Below are 23,757 nucleotides of genomic sequence, written 5' to 3'. Positions count from 1 at the left end.
TTGCTTATCATGGTCGGGATAGAGATATTCACAGCTTTCAGAAGTCATGAAGTCTCAAGTCAAGTCACAAGCTGTAGTCTTTATGAACTGCGAATTGCCAAAAGTTTATCCCGTACATGTTCAAAATGTGATCATGTCTTAGGATTTAAAACTCTAAGTGGACCTCCGCTGCCGCATTTCCGCTAAAATAAACAAATGAGCGCTTTTCTATTCCTAACGAGGGAAAAGCTACATAAATATTATTGTATCCTTTCAAAAAGTGGCGGAAAAAGTAGCCTGATAAATAAAAAATGGGGCAACTTGGCTATTAAACGTTTGATGGCGGTAGTCTTTTCATAGACATAAAAATTATGTTCCTTACTCTACGAATTGAGCAATATTGGCAATTGAAGAAAAAAATCAACTTTCAATTTGCGTGTGTGTGGTGTTTTTTTTTAGATTATTGGCATTGTCTCTTCTATTTCTCCCTCTTTTTCATGAGCCCCTTAAATCAGCCAATGAAAGCTCTTGATATCTGCTTTTCAAATTGCGGGGGGGGGGGGGGGGGGGGCATATCATTCTCCGACACCTATCATAGCTCCGACGCCTCATAAGTCCGAAATCTCGGAATTATGAGGCGTTGGACTTAATTATGGAACTTTATTTGGTTGGGGACTTTGGGGATGAGATTTTGTCGGACTTATAAGGCTTCGGACCTATGAGCGGACCCCCAAATGACTGCTCTGCGTCTTCCACTTATTATTTTACATGTCCAGTAGTCAAGCTACTCTTCCTTTAAGATAGGGCTTCGGCAGGGACCACATTCACATTCATACGTTTTAGTTTCCGCCGTCATCTTCGTATTTACGTGCAGACGAATGGAAATACGGGTAGGTTAACGTTTGGGTGTGTAGTTTTTGGTCCTATTTATCATAGCAAGTTGGAAAAGATGTAAATATTTACGCTCCTTCTTGGGCCAATTTAACGGCGCTGCTAAGCACAAACATTGTGGCAAAGAATGCTAGGCAAACAACAGCTGATTCGATACAAATCACGAGACGAGCAACCATTTGATTTATGTCGTCAGACCCCCTAAAGCTGTCGAGCGCAATTTGAGTCTCCGCGCAAGTTTAAACTTGCGCGCATAAATTTAAACTTGCGCGAGGGACTCCCGAAACACGGAAATTACACTGCGCCATTTTAATTTGCGTGCTCAAGTTACAACTTGCGCAAAGGCGATCGCAATTTGAAAACCTTGAAGAAAAAGAAACATTCAAAACACGAGTACAAATAATGGAATAAATTATTTTTTTTTTAAGGGGAGGGGACCGGGCAAGCAATCAATCAGCACACTAGCGGCGATTGCTTGAAAAGTGTACAAAGTTCCTAAAGTTGTTCAATAATGGAGACCAGCTTCAAGTTTGTTGCCTTGTAAAACAAATTAGCAATTTTATTTATATTCTTAAATGTAAATAAATCATAATGTCCTTAAGTATGTGTAACTCATTGTTAATGTAAAAAGGATGATTATGATCCCTTCTATTGTTCAAGTTTTGACGTAATAGTAATCATTTACGTTATTTTTAAAATGCTTTAAATTACATTACATGTACTGTACAATTAAAAAAATACTGATTTAATTAATTTAGCATAGCAATTAATTAATTGGACAGTTCAATAATTCATATTCTTTTTTAAAATTACTTTGCATAACATTTCGGGCGCTGTGTACACTTAAAAAAATGCATAATTTGAAAAAAAATAATGAATGCATTACTAATTTAGTTAATTAATTAAATTTATTACTTTAACAATTATTTTATTTGCAGGCTCAATAATTCATATTAATGTTTACATGTTTTAACTTAAAAACGCTATGCATATAAAAAGGTAATTACTGTAAATAGTAAATAAATGTGTTAATGTATAAATTAATTAATTTAATTTACTAATTTAATTAATTAATTCGACTTTATGAATAAATATGTTGTTTATGAAACAAAAATCCTAATGAGCCATAAACAATAATAAACATCATGATGCAAAGTGCATTATCTCTGAACCTCTACACAGCCAACCTCATTAGTCATTAGCATAATGCTGTTAATAAAATGTTTCAAAAAAAGGCATTTAGGCAACAACAATTTTTTTTTACATATCTGCATTAATTTACCCTGGGGAAAAAAAGAAGCTTTGCATGCATGGGGAAAATCTGTGTTGTGCGCAAGTTTAAACTTGCGTGCGCAATTTGTAGCAAGGAAGCTAATGCACGCGCAAGTTTAAACTTGCGTGCGCGCAGGTTTAAACTTGCCCACGCAAGTTTAAACTTGCGCGGGGGACTCAAATTGCGCTCCTATTTCTGTGCACTCACCTTTAAGTTATATTTTGCAAGGCATGCATCCTAAAAAATGACAAACTTTCACTGGGATGGTATCCTTTGATGCACGAAAAAATGTGGAAATTGAAGGCTTTCCCGGGAATTCAGGCAAAAAATGAAAACAATCTGCTTTTTACAGCTATTTACTAACTACAAAAGCAGGCAGATGCTTCCGGGCCTGCAGAAGTCGAAAATATGACTGTACGGTGACCTTTCTTGGTCTACACTATCGTCAGTATTATACTATAGTTAACATGTCATAGATAATACTTTGCAGTTTCTACAGGGGTGTAAAACTTTAGTGCAACCAAAAAAGACACATTTCTTATATTATTTTTGGATTTTTTTTTCGGTCATAACTTTTAAAATCTGACATCTTGAAAATTGTCTCTGTTGATTGGGATGATCAGAATAACAATATTATCGGGATCTACATTTAATATGTAAATATGTATAAAATGTATTTATGTAAATATGTAAATATAGGCCTTTGTAAATGATTCAACCATTAGGATATTGAAAATAATCTTGAAATTAAGAAAAGTGTATTGGCGGTCAAAAAAGAAAGGAAAAAGAAAGAAAAGTTTGACAAGCTCAAGGATATATTTTCCTAAAGCCAAGAAGTCAAAGTTATTAAAAAAATGTTTATAGTGAGTTACATGACAGATTTTCCATGCAGCATCCACTGCGTAGAATTAGGCAGGAATTTTTTCTACAACGCCAAAACTGCATGCTTTGGAATTTCCTGGTTGTTGCCACAAATAAAGAGATTTCGCTTTGTTAATCGGTATGGTGGATGATCGTAAGCCAACAATATAAGTTTCTTTTAGGAAAAGAGTGGTTGCCTTGCTATTTTTAAGCTTCTTGGTTTGCAAAGCCATTAGTCTGCTCCCTTACATATTGCGCTAAATTAAAAAGAATATACACGACTGTCGGTCTGGCTTCCAGACGCAGAATTACAAAATTACAACACCGTCTGCAAATGGTGCTTGACTAAATTTAGTGCAAAATATACATGTAATACACTCTGTACACAACCATCAACCACCAATGTGGCATCAGGATGCTACATTCTTTCATGAAATGTATAAATTAAGAAAACACATAAATGCAATATTTTCTCACATTATGCTCAAATAGATGTTTTGGTTGGTGGTTTCCCCAGGACTTTGATGCAAACATTAATATGGCCACCCGAAGGAGGCAGCCCTCCTCTGACGACGTGCTCATCATTAGTGATGGTATGTATTTTTGATTTTTTTGCTTTGTTTTTTTGGTAGTAGAAGTCACCAATTTTATTTACAAGGTTATAAGCCACTCAAGGTTAGGGCTACTAAAAATCAGGAATAAAGACAGGCACTAGAATTGCTTGCCCCTGTATCCCAAAAGCAAGCTATCTTAGTGCGATGGAGGTATGTGGTATACAGGACCTCATTGGAAAGCACAAAGGACTTGTAGTACATCCTGTTTGGTGAGGAGCCACATGGTCAAGGATGGGGTGATCAGTACAGAGTTTGTGATTATACATTAGGATGCAAGTCCTTTCCTGATTGGTCCTAACTCTCAGCCATATTTGACGTATAGCCGTAGGCCTGTTCCCATCTATATCCAACAACTTTTGAAACACAGAGCTTGTTAAATCCAACATCTATCTGCAGGAATGAACATTTTAGCAGTGTTTAACATTTTCTCAGGCCTGATCAATTGAAAACTGCATGACTAAGACTTCCTCTTGATTGTATCAAATTTAATTTTTTTTTTTTATATACTTTATTTGTTAAGCTAGCATTTTACAGTTTATTTTATTAGTGGATGTGCGACATTTTTTATTGTAAACCACAGAGTGAGGTCTTTACCTGAAGCTGTATCTTGCGTTTGTTTGCATGATGCAGTCTAAACCTGTCATGCTGCCCTCTATTGTTCAAGCTTGGACAGCTTTTTGAATCACAGATGTGGTCATTTTACAAAGTGCATGCTATGATCTGTAAATAACCCTGTGCTTGAGCAGTGGTTTAGAGTTTTACACCTTTGAGTATTAAAATTGAATTAAAACAATTGCAAGGATAGCAATATGTATGTTTATGTGTCTCTTACTGTTGAATGGAATAGTGTCTAACTGGAATTTAGAAAATGAATTAAACTGCTACAAACTGCTCACTGACTGGATTGATCTGAAATATACAAATAAAAAAATCAGAGTAGCGGCCTGATATTTCATCCTCAGCAAAGACGACTTCTGAAAAAGTCCTCGACTAAGGATGACACATCAGGCCACTCTAATTTTGTTATTTGGAATTTAGAAAGTTAACTTACAGTTTAACAAAAAACTTCAATTGTTAACTAAAGATCTCTCATACAACATATATTTGAAGAGATGATGTAACAGAGTTTGAAGTCTAATGTCTTGTGACCTCCCTTGTTCTGTGAAGACATGGGATGATGGATTTTAAGAAGATTTGGGGTAGTTTAGTTAATGGAAGAATTCCACAATGACACTAGAGGAAGCAAAAGGTATCCATAGGAATGTACCTGGTTACTGTTGCAATTCTGTTTGTCTTATTATTGCAGATTCCTCCCCATCCTTTGTTGACTTAACTGATGATTCCCCCTCTGGTGCTAGTTCTACCAACGCAGGCCAGCCAGGCCAAGCTGTGCATTTCTTCTCATCCTCAGCTCATGAGATTGTTGACTTGACGTGTGGAGATACATCACCAGTCATGTTGGATCCTGGTAGGTTATAAATGAATACACTTAATGCCAATATGGCCACGCCCCAATTACCAGGCTAAGGTTGATCAATTTAAACATTTCACAGCTTTGATGCATGATATAAATGCATGTACATTTTATGTGCTTGGAGTTTCCACTGTTGCATCAAGTTGACAAACATATTTAATGCATCACATGTATATAATTATAAAGGGTAATCATATATTCTTTGCTGTAAAACTTGTCTGAAATCTCATCTTTTCATATGCTTAATAATATTAATGTTGTGTTGTTTAAATAAAAGAGCACTCAACTTAAATAGATCTTATTTTAGTTGGTTACCAAAACTTTCCCAAATTCCTTTTATACCCATAAAATTCAGTTTTCCTGTTGTTTCCATGCCCCGCCCACCAACTCCACCCACTCCATTCCTTTCCAACCAGCGTCGACTTTAACCCAGATATTTTATCTCGATAATCCATGTCATCAATCTTCAATTCTCCAATCGTAATTCATGTGGAACAAACTGCGATTCAAACATTCCAGGAATGTTTCCATTATAAATTCCTTCCGATCTTTCTCTGATAGCCTAACAGCTAGAGGGCTCATTTTTAGATTTCGTTGGCTAGACAGCTGCCACCCTGAGCTAATGAGTGTTTTCCTAACTTCCAAATTGCTGTATAATTTGGTTAGGATGAAGCTGTGCATTTCAGGTCGTTGCTCTCCCATTACTGAAAATAAATCCTTGTTGATCATGATGCGGCCTTGCCAATACTATCAGACAGTCTCTACAGCTTGATGGAGGGTTTGCATTATACTAACTGCTTGATTTGTCAACAAGTTATATCTTGTTCAAAGGACCTTAAATATGCACCATTAAATTTTAGAGATCCATGGCAATTTAACTGCTGCCATTTTCCTTTCTGCTATTGAAGTAAATATGCCTTAAATCAGGTCAACATTTATTTATGTTCATATTAACTTAAATTTTCTTGGCTTGGTCTTGGATATCAAATTAAAAGGATTGCACACTGTAGTATAGCCTTGGCCAAGGCGTTTGGCGGCAGTGTCTTATGATCGAAGGTCGTACTGTGTGAAGCGCAAACAGCAACCTCACGCGGTTAGGCTTCAAATAAATATCAGCTGGTGCTGAATGAATGCCTTGGAACATCCTTGGACTTTGGCTTATGTTTTTCTTTATTTTGTCACTGGATTTCCAGCGACAACTTTGTATGCGAATAAAGATGAGATTATTATTCAGTGCTTGGTCGTGGAGACTCATATATTGCATGGATAGAGAGCTGGATGGTGTGGCTACATTCTCCAACAAGTTTGGAGTCTGCACACCAATAACTCGATATAAATCCAGCGACAAAATACGAAAATTGCCCAAAAAAGATAGGCCATTGCTATGGTTGTTTCAAGGTTCTCATTTAGCCCCAACTGATTTGCATAGTGTAGCCTAGCCACGTGAGGTCACAGTTCGCACTTCGCACAGTATATATGTGAGGTGAGTGCATCAGCGGACTCTATCGTCGCACGCCTTGACCAAGGCTAACTGTAGTATGGCTTATTCCTTGAAGAAACCCATGGAGAGAAAACAGGGAATCAATGGTCTGTATTTCAGGAGAAATTAGAAACTCTAGTTTTAACTGAAAAGTTGATCCATGTGTTGCCGTAGGTAAGCTTGGAATGTAGATTACAGAGGCAGACAGTGTGAGTAGTAATGTCATATCAAGGGATGTACCTGGTGTAGATTTTTTCAACTTCTCTGGTTATTTTTAACATTAATTAATAGTACCAACAAGGAGAACAAGAAGAAGTCAACGATTACAACGAGCTGCGCGGTCGTCACGGCGACACAGTCCATATTCCAGCAACAGCGATGTCACAATAGACAGCGATGAAGAAAATGATGTACAAGTCTTAGCCTCTGTTGATGTCAACAATAAGTTACCATGGTAGGTCAAAGGTCATATATAAATACTCTGATACATGTATCTAATAAAATTGAACCCAAACCAATTTAATTGTGTAATCTAATCAGAACTATTTATTGACATGATTGGAACACAAGGAGCTATTCCCTGAGTTTCCTTTTGGACCTGTTCTTTGTGTTCCCTTTTCAGACAACATCTCAACCTTAAAATAAAGTTATTTCTTTCAACCCACAGGAAAATTGGAGAGGTTTTGTTTACACCCGAAGTACTCATTGATGATCAATTCAAAACATTTTTTAAACATTCATATTTGGAGTTTTTGGTTTGTCTTGCTCAGTTATCTCAGTTTGATCTCATGCACATTCTCCTCATCACAAATATATCTCATCACAGATGATATTCTTAGCTTAGGGGGAATGTACTGTCAGTGCGTGACCTGCACATACCTACTATGCAACGATAACAGGTGACAATCATGTTGTTAGGAATCGTCAATTTACTTGTCAATTGGGATCAGTCTTGGTGGTCTAGTGAGAGACCTGTCGTTATTACTACAATCTGTACCATCCTACCTGAAAAAAAGACTGCTTGTTATTTCTACTTGTCGTCTTTTTTTTTTGTCATTAAGGCCTGATGAGTTGCCAAGTGCTGTAGCCACACCTCCTGATGTGAGCAGTACTCCGGGTAGGAAGCAAGTCAAATGTCCTGTCTGTATGGACAATGAAACACAGGTAAATTCTGTGTCTGTTGCTTTGTTGAGCTAGCTGTCTCTCTTTTTATTCCCTTAGTTTAGATGAGGCTTCGCCTTGCCTGCTATGCGGGGGAGGTGGCTTCACTGCCTATTGCTCGCTTCTTCACCTGTCACCCACTTCAGCTTGTGAAGAATCAACTCATGAACAATTCGTGCACGCACACATACACAAACCTTTCTGTTTATAGTATAGCTGTGATGGTGATGATGTTTAGAGCCTTTATGCAGTTGATATGATTTTATAGATAAATGCAAATGCCCTGAGAAGCCATCCGTCTTTGTCTTGACTGCATATAATAGAGTAAGCATGTGAAATAATAGTGACCAACTGGAATCACTAGACTGTTAAAATTTGTTATTCTTATTTGTCTCCTTGATAGTTTCTTTGTTACAGTGTTTGAGATGGTCATTTTTCCACGTTTAAGTTGTTGTTTCAAGTTCAATTATCACAAATTGAATTAGTTATTGCATAGATGAGGTGAGGCACCATACTGTTCACAGCTGTTTATTCCTAGAAAGAATTAGGCTAATTATACATGTAAAGCATCCCCACCAGATCGAGCCGTGACTGGCATGAACTAGTTCTGACTGGTCTAAACCAGTTGCATCCTATCATGCACTCTCTCTCTCATCACTACACATGCTTCACATCATGAGATTTTCTCCCCCTGGCCATTGATATAGAATGCTGAGTCTCACCACACCAGCTGTGTCCAACCATTCAGGCTTGTCACGTCATCTGATGGTTTTAATTAACAACGCTGGTCCATCATCTTGTCCTCTTTGTGTTGGGAGAACTGACATGATCTTGTCTTTGTAGATAAGGTTGCGTTGTATCCCAGATTTATAATTAGTGTGTCTTGGTTTAATTTCCTGCCAACATGAAACAATACACTTGTTTATCAGGTCTGTGTCTGACATATTCCAATTTAAAGTCATCAGGCAGTGACTTTTCTGTTATCCTGTCCTGTAGAATATAACTTTAAAATGTCCAAGTGCAGATGGTTAAAAGATTAAGATTTTTTCATCCTGCAAGTTCCTACAGAGTATCTCTGTACATATATGTGTGTTTATATTCCAACTATAATTTGAGGTTTTTCTTGTTGCAGATCCGTGCCAGCGGTCTTCAACTAAACTCCACCGTCTGCGGTCATATCTTCTGCAATCGATGCATCACAAGTGCAATACGAACACAACAACGATGTCCAACATGTCGCAGAAAACTCACCCTTAGACAAGTTCATCCCATATTTCTATGACATTAAACCAAAGTAAAGCACTTAGTTTTAAAAGTATGTTTGAATAAACCTGCAGAGCGCCCTCTGTTGTTTCTGACCAAACAGCAGCAGGCAAAACTGCATTGATAACAAGAAAGAACTCAAGGCAACCAAGGAATCATATATTTTAACTTCCCCTTATAATTATGAAATGTTTTGGCATTTGTCCCTTTTTAGTCATTTATTATCCATCAATCGTGACTGGCAAACATCACTTTAATTAACATTAAACCATCTGGTTTTTGCCTGCCTGTATTCCTCTTAAATTAATAGAGAGCACTCTTATTAGAAAAAGTGATACCCTTCACATCAAAGCACTTAATTTTTTTGTTAATGAACTAGGTTGGCTTTTTCTAGAAGATATCAAGATGGAAGTTTTTTAAAGAAATGTCAAAAAAGTGATAAGGGATTTCTTCAATTTTGCCTTTTGAATGTTGACATGAGACAAAAAAAATCTTTTTTAAAGAAAATCTGTGTTTGATGAATTTTGTTTTTGTTTAATTTGACTCAATTTTTTTTTTGAAAATAAGAAACCACAAAATCCTGAATGTCTTGAAGAGAATTCTGCATTTGCATTAACTAAAAAAGTCTTCCCATTCAATGTATAGGCATGAAGTATTATCCCAGATGTGAAAATAATAAATGCGGCATGATCTAATTCCAGAGATGTTCCCTAATTTAACATGTGCCCAACATGCCAGACACATTGTGTAATGCTACATCTCCGAGAAAAACATATGGACACTTCCATCATGTGTGTAGCATTAACTTCTTGGGTTGGACGACCATTTTGTATTGTATACATGTGCCTGTTTTTCCCCTCTGGAGCTGAGACATTCATATCGTCTGTTGCTTTGATTCTGCAGCCCAGAAGCAGCTAGCCCTGTGTTTATTCATTCTTTCCCCGTCACTGATTACATTTTGTAGGATGATAAATAGTCAGCTTCGATGGAAGATAAATGTTTTTTTTATGCTTCCAAAAATTATGGCCAATTTTAATAGTATGGGGCAGTTTTTCCTGTATAATTTTCTCTCAGGTTAGATAATAAAATTCATTTTTTTTTTACACAAACACCTCGTGTTATTGCTGTTCCACCTTTGAAATGTTGCTTGAAGTAATAAAATTGGGTTCTTTTCAGCTGTCATGTTAGAAAGTTGAGAAATAATTAACTTGTCATGTTCCCTGTTGGACACATTCCCAGTTGGGATTATTTATAACAAGTTAAGCCATTTAACTGTTAATAATTATTAATTGTAAGATATTAAAACATTTACGGAACACTGACAAAAAAACACAGTGTGTAACTTAAATATTTACTGAAAAGAAAGCAAAACAATATTCTTCTTTTTTTTTCAGATAGAAAAAAGACGCAATTTCCATTAATTAAATTTGACTTTTGTACTAAGTTATTGACAACATAAGGCAATGGTGTCACAATAAAATATGAGCCTTCATTTGTATAATTTTGTGTAATTCAATGTCATGTATTTCTTTTCTAAATGTTAATTCAAGTTCAAAGTAAATGTCTTTGGCAAATGTCGAAACATCAAATGAAAAGATTTTGTTTGTTCATAAAATACATGTAAATTTAATTTTAAAAACTTGTATGTTTTTTATCACTTCAAATTGACTGATCAATCAATCATCCAAGAGTTGAAAATTCACAAAATCCCAAACCAAGACAATCGTTCTTGGGCTGCTGGACAATGAAACAAAACATTTTTGGAAAGTCTCTCCATTCTCCCTGAAAGAACCATGTATTCTTTCAAATCATGCCACACAGTACAACGTTTTTTCTTTTCGTGTGTGGAGGGAAAGAACTGTCGCAAATCTTGTGAGCGTACCTATACGTCATAACCCTGTCTTTCTGGGGATCCTTGACCTAGTTTCTATCATCCTGATGGACTATTTGAAGTCTCACAGCAGGCCAATATGAAAGTAAAGGTCATCATCTTAAGACTTAAGTAATCTGATGATGATGAGATGAGCAGGGAGTGAGACTGACTCAACAAAGCTGTATAGTATAACAGGCAACATTGATGATGTAGTGATGTAAAAGAGTAGGCATGAATGTAGAAACCTTTCAAGAAGAAGATGAAGCAAGAGGCCGAGGGGCCACCTATCCCCACCAACGAAATGACACTTTTATGTTGTTTTATGTGAGTGGCTTTCTTTAGTTCGTAAGGTAGCGAACTAAACGTCCTTTTTGTGTTTAAACTAATTTATTTGGTCCTGAAGCACGCACATCTCTTACATTGGAATGTTTATTTTGATCACGCCATTGAAATGTTTGGGTGTGTTACTACTTACATCATCAGGTATGACTTCTAAATCTCCACATCCCGGGCTGGATTGCACCGTGACTTGGTTGCTGAATTTAATGTTGAAATCAATGCGGATGTTTTCATCGTGAGAGGGTTTTAACTTCGCACAGGTATGACGGTGGAATGTCGCCACACTGGAATCTGCAGCACGGCTATTTTAGGTCATTGATTTACACCAGAAAGTAACTCAATATGTTCGGATAACGAAGACTCTCTTGCATTGGTATTGAAGTTGAGACATGAGGGCGTTGAGAAATATTTGATGATGATTGTAATTCTTGGATCAATCGAAATTTCTAAATATATCGCATCTTTCTATGAAATCATAAACGTGAAAAGATTAAAGGACATTATCTCTCGTGTAAAGAAACTCGAATTAGACCACATCAAATATTGCATAAGACATCTTTCCAAATATACATTTTAATTGCAAAATACGGAGTCGGTGCGTCTGTAATGCTTTTAATGTAAAAACACGATATTATTTACGCAGTATCGTCATGGCGAGTTCGAGCATCCCCCTCCGCCCAAGCCACGCCCATCCCTCCCACACCCTACCCCCTTTTCAAATAAAATGTCGCTGTCCACTCCCCCTTTTGTACACCCTAGAGTTTCAGACTTTCCCATAAGCAGACTGTTCATTGTTCTGTTCTCAAGGGAAAGTAGGCTAAAACTGAAACTGAATCTGATGCAGGCAGGAGGTCATGACACGTGGTTCAGATGATGAAAATACCCGTGGGATCTTGAGCAGCGTCCATGAGACTTCCCCCATAGATTATGAGAAGGGTTTGTGATGTCTCTATCATGAAACGTGATTTTAGTGCTTGGCGTACCAAATTGGAAAGAAGAAAGACACATGGTAAGAAACAAACAACATATCAATCACTTGACGAATTGGAACATGGTTCCATTTTCGCTTCCATTTTGTTGAATGTTCAATGATCCTTAGGGAAACAAGTGACCTACTTTATATCTGAACAGAATGTGAATATGTTAGTTCTGTGCATGACCGGTGGATTTGGAATGTTGCAGTTTTGTTAAGTAAAAAAACAAAAGAGAAGAAAAAATTTCCGACTAGGGGGCACCCGGATTTGAACCGGGGACCTCTCGATCTGCAGTCGAATGCTCTACCACTGAGCTATACCCCCATTCTTGCTATGCATTTCGAAATGCCGGTTTTATAGAAACCCAAGGTATAAATAACCTTCCCGAATTTACTGAACCGAAAAGTTTTGTGATGCGAATCTACTATCTAAGCCTGGATATTGTTGTTTTCAGCAAAGGGAGCACAAAGGGCGTTCGATATGGACTATATACGCTGTGTGAAAAAAATATGGTTATTATAATATTATTAACTCCTAAATAAAATGGGTTAACGATTTTCTGTCGGTCCGAGTGGGCCGATGATGTAGTGTATAGACCTACATATTCATGAACCGTGGTACGGGGGTATTTACAAATCAAAGTACACAATAATGCATTAACATATCGCTCGGCTCATCAACATTACCTATGAGTTATCGAAGATAGGCCTACATTTATTTTTGTGAATCTGCAAATAGGGGGCGTGGTCTCCAATATTGGGGGCTATCGTTTTGAATATGGCGCTCTATACAATCAGCCGAAAGTCTCAGTGTATACAGGACCTCGTGTCTTATAACAAACACGTATGCCTGGTTCAAGTCCGTTTTCCCTACCCGTATGCCTTTGAAAACCAAGACTAGAAGTCAATGACCCTATAGTTAAATGAAGATGGGTCTTTTACTTTGCTTTTCAGTACAGTCTTAACATCACCGCGACGAAACGACAGAAGACGCCTGAGCAAACATCCTGATCGACGGCGGGCATTCCACTCTTAACACGCCCTGGTGTGAGGTATCCCCGCCACCAACACGCCATGCAAAACAAGACATTACTGGAAAGGTTACTCTCTGATTTTGCTATCTTATTATTCTTCCAAGAGTAACTTGATTGCATTACAATCTGACCTTCTCCAGACGCGACTTTTTCTTATACTCTGATTGTCCAGGCAATCTTCGATTCTGATGGACCGTTTCGCTTGGTAACAGTTTCTCAAATTAATCGCATATGGTGAAACTCGTTGCAACTTGAATAACATTATTGCCGAATATACATGTACATAAAGATTTACTGACACATTTTAGGCCAGCTACTTTGCCTTTTTTTTTTGTATAGTTCCGAGACCTTAACGAATTGTATTGAATAACACTACCTAACTTCAAGATTCAACGACTTATTGTAAGCTTTAGTTTGATTGTCTGGTTGTTGGGGGGGGGTGGTTCCTTTTTTTTTCATTTTTAACTTGCACAGTTTCCTCTAAAAAGCAAATTATATGAATTGTAGTTTTGAATTTCCGATGTGGCTACGCATCTTCCTGTCGTGATCGGTCAAAGATTGGAGAAAAATTATCCTGCTACCACGGATTGACATCCAAACTAATTTTTCATCTTGACATGCGATGAATTTGTTTTTGAGCCCAGCTAAGAAGCTGACATCTCCCTTAGGCTAGACTAAGAGTATTTTTCTTGGGGCCCCGTTCGCTCCCATTTCTCACCCTAGAATGCTACCAATTTGTTTTCCGGGACCTGGTTGAGAATACACCGGTTTAGCGGGCACTGAGCCAACATTCCTACCGTCTCCTGCTAATTAGATTCGGGGGCTTGTCAAATGGCAAGCGCGGTCGCCAACGCCGGCCCCGTGCGACTCGGTAGACATTCGCAGGTGAAAATGTCAGGTTTTGTAAAAATAAACCCTTAGATCTGTGCGCCAAGTCTCGACGTTGAGAAGTAACAGAGATTCGATGAAAATCATTTGATGAGAGATGCTTGTCGTTTATGAAAATGTGAAATCATAATGCTTTTCACTTACTTCATGATTGACGGCAAAATGCTGCAATGGTATTAAATAAGAATTGACAACCTCGTTATGCATGCTTTCATCACGTGGGAATGTGCACAAAGGACAGAAAATAAAGAAGGGAATTATCAAATGAATACTAAATCCACTCGTGTCAGAAACTACTAATGAGAGTACCAAGGCTCCAGATTTTCAAAGGTAGTAAACTTTCTAATTCGGGTCAGATTTTTTAACCAATGAAATCTCCCAAATTACGCCTTAAATTGTGTGCCTTCTGGACTGTGAGACTTCCATCAGCCTATCTTACTCTATAATCAGATGTTCCAGACTTTATACTTTATCCAGTTTTTCATAATCAAATGTATCTACACTGAAACATCTTTTCAGTCTATTAGACAAACTGTAGGTCTGATTTCGTCGTCGTGCACTCTTTTGGGTGATAACATCTGTTAAGACCATCAAAAATTCGATCGCATAAACCTTGTTGTAAGCACATCCGATTCATATCGCGGAACTAACGATTCTTCTTCTGCAGAGTTCCTAGACGCTGGAGAAGGTTTGAACTCTGAACCAAGACAAAGAGAAAGATAAGGAAGATAAAATGATGCAGAATGATCCCACGAGAGAACTGATAAACCGCGGGATAGTTAGCGAAACCTGAGCAGACATTTTAGAATGTTATGATTTATTCTTGGATGTAAATGCCATTGTTGCTATATTTATACACCAAGGAGTGAGTACATGTAAAGCCATATTTGGTCATCATCCAGTAATCTAATTCCAAGACGATTGCATTCGGAAGTGGATATCAGTTGGCAATGAGGAGAACGGTCTCACTCGTTCAAGAGGAGTGAGCTCTTCATGTACAAATGTTTGTTTTGATAAAAAAAAACAAGAGAGTGAAAATCGCTTTTCACATTGCGATAAATTGTTTTGCCTAAATGTTTCACAGAGAGATTGAATTAAGCACTTCAGAAATGAATGTGTGCATGTATTTTGAATATTTACAGATATTCGTTCGGTTCCATATATAGGATATTATTATTGCTAACAGATGGACATTGTCTATACAGACATTCAGAAGATACCCAACGATTAACATCATTTTCCTGTGAGCGGTTGCCACCAATGAATCCTTTGGACTCCTTAGTTGGAAAATTCCGTGAATAATTCTCGCAAATTCTCGGCGTGACACGGAAGGATAATTTATGATATTTATCATTAAATATATAACTGGCAAGGTGTTTCTCAAACAAAACAGTGGTGAGAATTTTCCAGCCTGAGGCAAGTAACAAACTACTGATAGAATCCGGATGATAGTTATTTCCTGTCAATCCAGCGACATCTCCGAACCATTTTCCTCAGATCTGGTAAATCATTCTTCGAGTTTGGAGATCAGTTTGTTTGTTGGGATTGTATGCATGTGGATTCCACTTTTGCATGGTCAATCAAAAGATGATTACTTTCCAATCTGTTTGGCTTTCATTTCAGTAACTAAGTTTGACCCATTGGTAGATGTTTTCAATGGCAAAATCTCAATGCCTCTACACTGTTCGGTATAGGCCTAGGTGTGCATCTCTCTGGACATGGAAGGGGTCAAAATGATTTTCCTGAAATGAAATCCACTGGCATTATATCATCTTCTACATGAAGTTTTAACACTTCAGGCTCTTAAATAAATTTCTTCAGAAGTTTTACAGAAATCATGGTAACATCATAATGTCTGTGCTGCCTGATTCGCATAACATAACATAACAGTTTGGCTGACCAACCATAGCCAGAATTATGCTCGAGTTACGTGTTGACATTATGTTTAGCAGTAGATGGCTATGATGGACTCAGCTGCCGTCAACGAACATGAGCTTTGTACAAAATGTTTTACTCAATGACGATAACGATGGATAGAGACAACAGGCCAAAAAGCAATCTATCTTCTGATCTTTAAGAACAAATGTTGCAACAACTGTATAGGGTAAATACCGCATACCACACAGCATGGTGCTGCGCATTTGGCGCGCACCTTTCACGACGTCATGCCGAACTCATTTTGATATGACGTCACAGGATGTGACGTCACATTCAAACATTTCTAAAATAGCTGAAAGCAATAAAGATATTCTCTACCTCCTCGTTGAAACGACTGCCTAACCTATTTAGGGCAGTTATTATGATGTAAGCAATAATAATAACTTCCAGATGTCAGCGATGTCTGCGAGTTAATATGGGACAGATGAATCGGCATTCTTTAACTTAATGAGACTACAAAACTACAATACATGCAATGAACAAAAGTTACACCAATGATAGGAATATAACAGCAATTCTTTTTTTCCACAAAACCCTTTAACACTGTTTATTCATTTCCCCCTCAAATGTAAAGGACTTTGATTTGTAAAGACACTCTGGAGGTTTATGTATAATGTTGGCAGTTGAGCTCGACTTTTCATGACTAAACTCAGGCAAACATTCCTGACATTAAATTGCCATCGCCTACGGGTAGTGCGTCATTCGTGTGCTTTCTCTGCGAAACATTCCAACATTAATGACATGAATGCTTCATAAAGTGGCACTTAAAGAAATACTGTGGATTTTGCACTCTTGGGAACTTTTAGGAGAGACACTAAAGTTAAATGGGCAATTACGCCAGAAAGTATTCAAGTCAATCGATCGATAAAAGTTACAGTTCCCTCAACGTCCATGCCGCACGTAGTGTATAAATGAACCTAAAGGTTTCATAGTTTGTCAAAGCTGACTCAGATTTGTGATTGGCAAGAAAATATTGTCCCACAATTAGCAATCTTTGCCAACAAGATCGAGATTTTTAATTTTCCAGAAATTCATTTTTTATCTTCAAACAATAACAACCTTAAGTGTTATCTAAAATAAAGTAAAGCACAACAGAAAGCCTTTTGGCGATTGACGCAAATGGCATTATTCCATCATTGTGATGGAATGGCGTCTTTTGGTGTTAAATTCAATAGATACCATTCCATCACAACAAGGTCCAATTCTAAAAATTTTACTTTCTCCGACTTGTTTTCAAATCAACAATGTTGAAAATCACATCTGAAATAAATTGCAATCTTGTCGACAATAGATAAGAGGACCTTTCTTTAACAGAGACGGATGTGCAAATAGTTTTTACATATTTCATTGATTGATATATCTAATTTACGGGAACAAACTTCCAACAGTATATATTTACACAATCATCATATTTTTTTCATGCAAAAGGCGTCGACTAAAAAAACAGCGTGTATTCTTGACATTTCTACAAATAGATTTACAATATTTTCGCTCGATATTTTCAATTAGTTAACAGTATTCACATCAACATGAATAAGATTTGGCAATCGTACAGTTTCGAGGCTGCCCCGTATGCCTCCCAAATGTCAACATGCAGCTCGTCAAAAGTAAGTCGGTCTTTCGCTGCATGATTTAGGCTAATAATAACAATTATTATCATCATATACAACTTCTCCGTAAATCTTTTGACCGCCGTTTAATGGAAGAGGTTTTAATCCAGCCATATTGAAAGTCGTGTTTCTCAACTAGGTGAAGTTTCAGGACATTTTTTTGCCCAAAAGTTCAAGAGAAAAACCTATACTCCCCGACGAACTTCGGTCGATACCGAAACCGAATTAACCTTGGCGCACCAGTGCAAGCATGTGCATCGCTTTGATTAAATCTCGAATTACTGGCTTTTATACAACATATTTTTTTACAGTTACATTATCTTTCCCTTCAAATAACTTAAAGTATAATATAAACACTTCTTTTTAAACAAGCAATGCAAATTTAACTGGCATCTTGAATAACAACGAAAATGCACGATTAACTATTATCAAAGTGTGCTATCAACGATTGGTTGGTTTTGTGACAAAATCCCGAATAAATAAAACAAAAACAAAGACGTTAGTTTTAAGCTAAAAGTAAACCGTGATTTGTCATTAATTAATTAATTGTATTTATTGCAAGATAAGATGTTCTTTTGATGAAGGGCAACATCTTTTGTTCCTGCATCACGTGACTGTTACCAATCTACCGTCATCGTCTAGGTTGCTATGGTCAGCAGCCAGCATCATTAAGATGGTGTGGCACCATGTGTCCTACCTCCATCACACCATGAGCATCTCTCCCATTGCGAAATCATATTGACACTGTATAGGTTTACTTCGCAAATATGCCGTGACAAGACTCCACATTCCTTCTTCTAGTTCTTGCAGCACGTTGTGTCTCATCATTTACTCGATATCATGGGGATAATTTGACGGAAGATGCATGTTGATTCGACTCGGTGCGTGAAAGCGTCGAGCAGCATGCCATTCCATTGCGGGCTGGTGGCACGACTCAAGTATTTCTGGGTTTTTTTAATCTCAGTTTAATGTTCCCGTGCGAATCCAGATTTTGACCGTGCCAAGATGCGACATGTCAAACTGCTTCTATAAATATGTCACCGGTAGCGTAATGCTCTATTAATGAGGAATTGCAACATGCTTCTCCGATATGTTGACTTAGTAATAATTTGAAAAGATCAAGTAATATTCTAATATTGTTGACAGCCATGCATCTTTCTACATAGTTAAATAGAATGTTCGAATTTACTCTTGATGGTTCTTCTTTTTAACCATTTTTAGTTTTAGGAATTTGGAGTATTTCTTCTGCTGTCATAAATTAGAAATATAGGTTCATGTGAATGTGGTTAACTCCAAGAATCCGTATCCACCTGCTATTCTCTATTAGGTGCCACTGGCCAGTACGAAGAATGTGTGGAAAGTTGAATGAAGTATAAAAGTAAAATGGACAAATTAAAGGTTGTGGTTATTGGTGTAACCAGTGGACGTTGGTTATCGGTCACAAGGCCTGTAATGCTAGCCATATTGAAACTTGCGTCATTTTTAAAACTAAAATCTTCATTCATGCTTACGTTGTTGTCCAGGAAACTGTTATTAATATCCGTTCATTTTCTGAAGGAATCTGCATCACTGGTATTCATCTCCTCCACAAAGTAGGTGCGTTTTCCTCCTCTAGTGGCATTCTGGTTACCATCGATCATCATGATTGGTATCTGTCTCTCTCTTGTGTCCGTCAGGGGCACTCTGGGTATCTCCACGGTCAAGACTTTCTTCTCAGACAAGTAACACTTGACAAGGCTGATATCCACATCTTCTGGTAGTGTGTATTGGCGGTAATACTCGCGTTGGACATACCCTGTGGCTGTGTGACCTTCTCTCTGCTCGGCATGCACCGTCAGCTTGTTATCCTTGACTTTCACTTCAACATCTTCAGGACGATACTGACTTACATCCAGGGTCACCGTGAACCGATGCTCGTCGCATTCAACACGGCTACTCTGGCGAGCTGGCTCTGGGGGACCCGAGGAGGGAGAACTGACTATTTTAGTAGTAAAGTTCGGCTGTGATGATGCTGATGGTGTTGGTGGTGATGACTCTGTGGGTGAACTGATGATAGTTGGCTGTGGTGATGTGACGTAGTAGCCTTGGTAGAGTGTGGGTTTGGTTGGTGCAGAAGGTTGCACATTCACCTCCACACGCCTGCCAGATGAAGTCCGCATTGTAGCTGATTCGACTGTGGTTTGTTGCGGGCTTCCCGTGGTGTAAACCTGCCTGGTGATCATCTGTTTGGATGAGGCAGCAGGCACAGAGGAAACAATGATCGGGTTGGATGCTCCATCACCACCGGTGATGCTGTACTCCACGCGGGGGTGGGTCAGCGGGATCTTTATCTCGATATTCATCCCACAACGGTTGATGCTAAAATGTTCTCAGTCTAAAATGTTCTCAGTCTAAAATGTTCTCAGTCTGGGCTCGTAACAATCCACTAATGTCTTTTGGAGTCCCCACTGTAAGCTGGTTCAGTTCAGCACTGTGGAGTTTGTGGCGTGCACTTGGTAACTCCATAAACTAATGTAAAATGTGATGTCAGCGTACCAGCCAATGCGGTGATGATGCGATGGTCGTCTGATGAGAAGTGATCGTCTGATGCAGCACGTTGGTTTAAAACTGCTTCTTATAACGCGAGATGCCTACCAAGTCGCATCGGTAACCCAACACCGGCTCTCCGTGGTATGTGTTCCTGCCTCCGATAAGACGGTATTCTAGAAAGTCTCTCAGCAGCGCACGCCTTGGGTTTCCAGGCCTCCTGCGGATTGTGCCAGCAGAGCAAAAATGCCGCCACTCAGTAGTCTTTGGGCGATGCCTGGATATAGCTCTACATCATAAGAAAAAAAAGCAGATGGAGGAACGGTTGACTTGTGCCTCATGTCTATCAGTCATACGTCTCGACCTTAGTCAATGGGAGAACAGATATAGCATTCCTGCATGTAGACTGTTTGCTGACGTCACATCCCCCGTGGCCAATGGCATGCCTGCTTGTATCTTCGTGTGAGTGGTCGCTTTTCAAGTCTTTATAAGACTGAGTGGTATTTCGATTAACCATTTAATATTTTTGATATGTTAAATGCCAAGCGTTCATGGTCATTCCATGATCTTGCGTTTCTCTTTAAAGTTTTTTGTTTATTTTAAAAATAAACATCGCCTTGCCCAGTGGCGCTAGCTCGTTACTTGTTGCTTGTTAGTCTGGAGCTTTTAGTCTCTGTTATATATTTTGTTCACAGATTGCTCTGAACGGCGAATTCTTCAGTGAGACATTAATTTTTGTGAGCGTTAAATTAGCGCATAGCTTATAGCCAGAATTTTAAAAAAGTTATGGGATAATAATTGGTCACCAAAGTCTTCAATCTTATAATTAGGAAACACAGTGGATCCTCCATGACGAGCTCTTGTCACTAGGCATGTAAAGCTATTCGATGTACAATTATATTTCTTTGGCATAAGAATGATGCATTAATTTTCCTAATTGATATACATGTACAGAGGAAATAAATGAACACAGAGTTTTAAAACAATCAGTAGTTTTAAATGATCTAATGCATAACCAACCACCTTTGCAAATAACCCTAATAACTGATATCGATACGTGATATTCTACCTTGCCATCCGACCATATACCCCATCCAACCTTCTCATTATAATATAACTTAAACTTTTATCGGAATGCTTGTGAGGACAAACTCTGTCAGTTTGCATTCTCCTCTCCATCATCTGCGCACATGCAGACAAATTTAGAGGGCATTTGGGACTGTACGTGATTGATTGAATGATGTGAGACAATGTCATGGCCGAATGTTGCGTGCAAGACAGGCCCATCCAGACTAGGTATAATTAAAGGGCGACTGTAAGCGGTTCGACAACTATGCAGTGTCTGAAATAGATGAAGGCCTTGGCAGTGGCAAAAAAGAGAGGAAAATCAGGTAGGAAAAACATGTTTTCTACTACCCCCCCCCGACAGTACTGAGCCAAAGCTGGATCCGCCCCTGTGTTACTGGCTGGCACAGAATTTAATGCATGGGGGTTATCTCACTGGCTGAGAAGCTCAAAATACCCATTATTTGAGTCCTCATATCTTAAAAAAAATAAAATAAACACAGTCTTAGTTAGCAAACAGCAGTCAGTATAGCGGATCTAGAGGGGTGACGTGGGTTTCTAACTTTCACCTCCCCGTTCAACCGCTGACTACGTGATACTATTATGAAACTAGTAAAATGGTGCCAGAATAATAAATGGAATGCTAAAGTTCCTAAATTCATATTTAAATGTTACCATTGAGTTTAATTTTAGGCCTACATGCGCATTTGCAATAGAGGCCATTATACGCCATCAGTAGGGATCAGTTTCGAACAATTCAGATGCTGTCGCGCGGTGGCGCACTATAGATTGAAAAGCAAACCTTTCACGGTCGCAGGATTTATTGGTGCAACAGTGATAATTCCCTGTACTTAAAATTCTTTTAAAAATACTCAAAACTCTCACAGGTGTTCAGGCTGCACAGAAAAAACGATGATAAACATGTCGTCTTTCATTTTCCTTTCACTTTTTTTTCAAATTGTCCAGTATTTGAGTCCTCATATTACAAAGATAAAATAAATGGCGGACTTTTGGAGAAATTCCTAGCCAAAGAAGACCACCCATTAAACGAATTCCCCATAATGGAAAAGTGGCCATTTTGAAAAAGGATCCCTCCATCTACAACATGGCTTCGGACCCAATTGCATCCAAAATGCTCAGAGTTGAGCCCCGGACAAGGGCGGATCCAGAACACAATTTGGGGGGGGGGCCAAAAAAAAATTTGGTCCCCCCCAAAAAAGTGGGTCTAAAAAATTACGGCGTGGGGTTCGGGGCCCGTGAGGGCCCCGAAAATTTTTTGGATTCTAGATGCTCTGTGGTGCGATCTGAGGCAATTTCTGACCACTTTAACCAATTTTTTTTGAGGAAAAGATGGTGGTGTACTCATTGCCTGCCTTTATTGCGATGTCACATTAAAAAAAAAAAAAAATTGGTTTCGTTTTTTTTGGGGGGGGGGGGCATGGCCCCCTTTGGCCCCCCCCCCCTGGATCCGCCCTTGGCCCCGGATCGAGGCCAGAGGTACAGCCTGAGTGCAATGATCAGCCTATGTCTTCAATCATTCTCCAATCAGTTCTATGGCTCTCAGAACTCTCTATAATAATTCGAAAGAATAACTTTATTCATGAGCTCGGCGGACTGATTTTGGCTTATTTACTGGGTCGCACTCTTTTTCTTAGTAGTGGGAAGTCATAATGTGGGACGCGCTGCGAAAAAGAAATCCCGGGGCCGGACTATTTCTGACCCCCACCCGGCCCCGCTCGAGGGCAGTAGCCCCTCCACTTGTGCCCGCTTTCTAAAAATTTATAATTTTAGAGGAGTGGAAAGGAACATTTTTACTGTTTGAAACCAACAAGTGCTCCTCAAACAAATGAGGCTCCAAAGTGCTCCCCCGCAAATCGGACCCTAGTCACGCCCCGAGGCGCGAGGCGCGAGGCGCGAGGCGCAAGGCGCAAGTCCGAGACGGGAGATGTGGGTCAGTGGGTGACGTGATTAGGGAGTTCCGAGTCCGGCCGACCATGGAGGAATATTCCTCCATGATCCGACGCAACGCATTGGCTTACTTCGCATTCGGCTGTTAACTTCTAACTTCTTTATAATTGTTAGGAACTACAGAATGAATATGGTCAATATGCAAAGACAAAAAAAACATCTGAAAGGTTGTCGTTTTGTGGAGGACGTCTTGTAGGCCTATACTGTGTCAAGCGGAAGCTTGGGATGATATAACCTTAAACCATCATTTTATTTTGTTCGGCTTAAGATTTTTTTCTCTCTTTACACATCTACCAGCCAAAATAAAGCCAATGACATTTTAGAAAAGCAGCTTATCATGTTTGAGAAAAGTCTATTGTTTTAAAAGCATCATAATTATATCCGACGTTGGTCAGTTCGGAGTTGCACGGAGTTTATGCCACAGCTGGACGGTTTTATCCAGCCGTATTGCTGATTTTGCCGCATGTGCATGTGCCACTAAGCACCGCTGGTCTCTTCCGCCAATCCATTGTCACCCACTCACTAGTAACACGCGAACCAGCGAACA

General features: G+C 38.7%; 2 protein-coding genes and 1 non-coding gene across 4 annotated transcripts; 1 reads left to right on the top strand and 2 right to left on the bottom strand.

Moving 5' to 3' along the window:
* Positions 1-768: 768 nt before the first annotated feature.
* Positions 769-10,507, top strand: LOC119720600 (E3 ubiquitin-protein ligase RNF4-like). 2 transcript variants are annotated; one of them, XM_038190333.1, is made up of 6 exons: positions 769-869; positions 3,497-3,597; positions 4,925-5,086; positions 6,864-7,026; positions 7,634-7,736; positions 8,866-10,507. In XM_038190333.1, exons 2-6 carry the CDS (start codon positions 3,543-3,545, stop codon positions 9,013-9,015), a joined length of 633 nt encoding a protein of 210 aa, XP_038046261.1. In that variant the 5' UTR covers positions 769-869; positions 3,497-3,542; the 3' UTR covers positions 9,016-10,507. The 2 variants fall into 2 exon arrangements, with proteins under 2 accessions (XP_038046261.1, XP_038046259.1); XM_038190331.1 differs by having other exon boundaries at positions 808-869; positions 3,522-3,597.
* A 1,927-nt stretch (positions 10,508-12,434) lies between these two features.
* On the bottom strand, positions 12,435-12,506 carry Trnac-gca. The gene has a single exon. It is a non-coding gene; the product is annotated as a tRNA-Cys (tRNA).
* Positions 12,507-17,031: 4,525 nt separating this feature from the next.
* Positions 17,032-20,814, bottom strand: LOC119721042 (heat shock protein beta-2-like). Its single transcript, XM_038190914.1, has one exon. The coding sequence runs from the start codon at positions 19,991-19,993 to the stop codon at positions 19,196-19,198; it is 798 nt and encodes a 265-aa protein (XP_038046842.1). The 5' UTR covers positions 19,994-20,814; the 3' UTR covers positions 17,032-19,195.
* Between the last annotated feature and the right edge of the window lie 2,943 nt (positions 20,815-23,757).

This window comes from Patiria miniata, unplaced genomic scaffold, assembly GCF_015706575.1.
Source record: "Patiria miniata isolate m_02_andy unplaced genomic scaffold, ASM1570657v1 HiC_scaffold_9, whole genome shotgun sequence".
NCBI lineage: Eukaryota > Metazoa > Echinodermata > Asteroidea > Valvatida > Asterinidae > Patiria > Patiria miniata.
The sequence above is the reverse complement of the archived record's forward strand: the minus strand, read 5'-3'. Positions and strand labels throughout refer to the sequence as shown.

Bases quoted from the DNA above. Each gene is read 5' to 3' on its own strand.
- LOC119721042 (XM_038190914.1), bottom strand. From the start codon at position 19,993: ATGAATATCGAGATAAAGATCCCGCTGACCCACCCCCGCGTGGAGTAC.
- LOC119720600 (XM_038190331.1), top strand. The intron at 7,027-7,633 runs GTAGGTCAAAGG...TTTGTCATTAAG, and splicing joins GTCAACAATAAGTTACCATG to GCCTGATGAGTTGCCAAGTG. The intron at 7,737-8,865 runs GTAAATTCTGTG...TTCTTGTTGCAG, and splicing joins GTATGGACAATGAAACACAG to ATCCGTGCCAGCGGTCTTCA.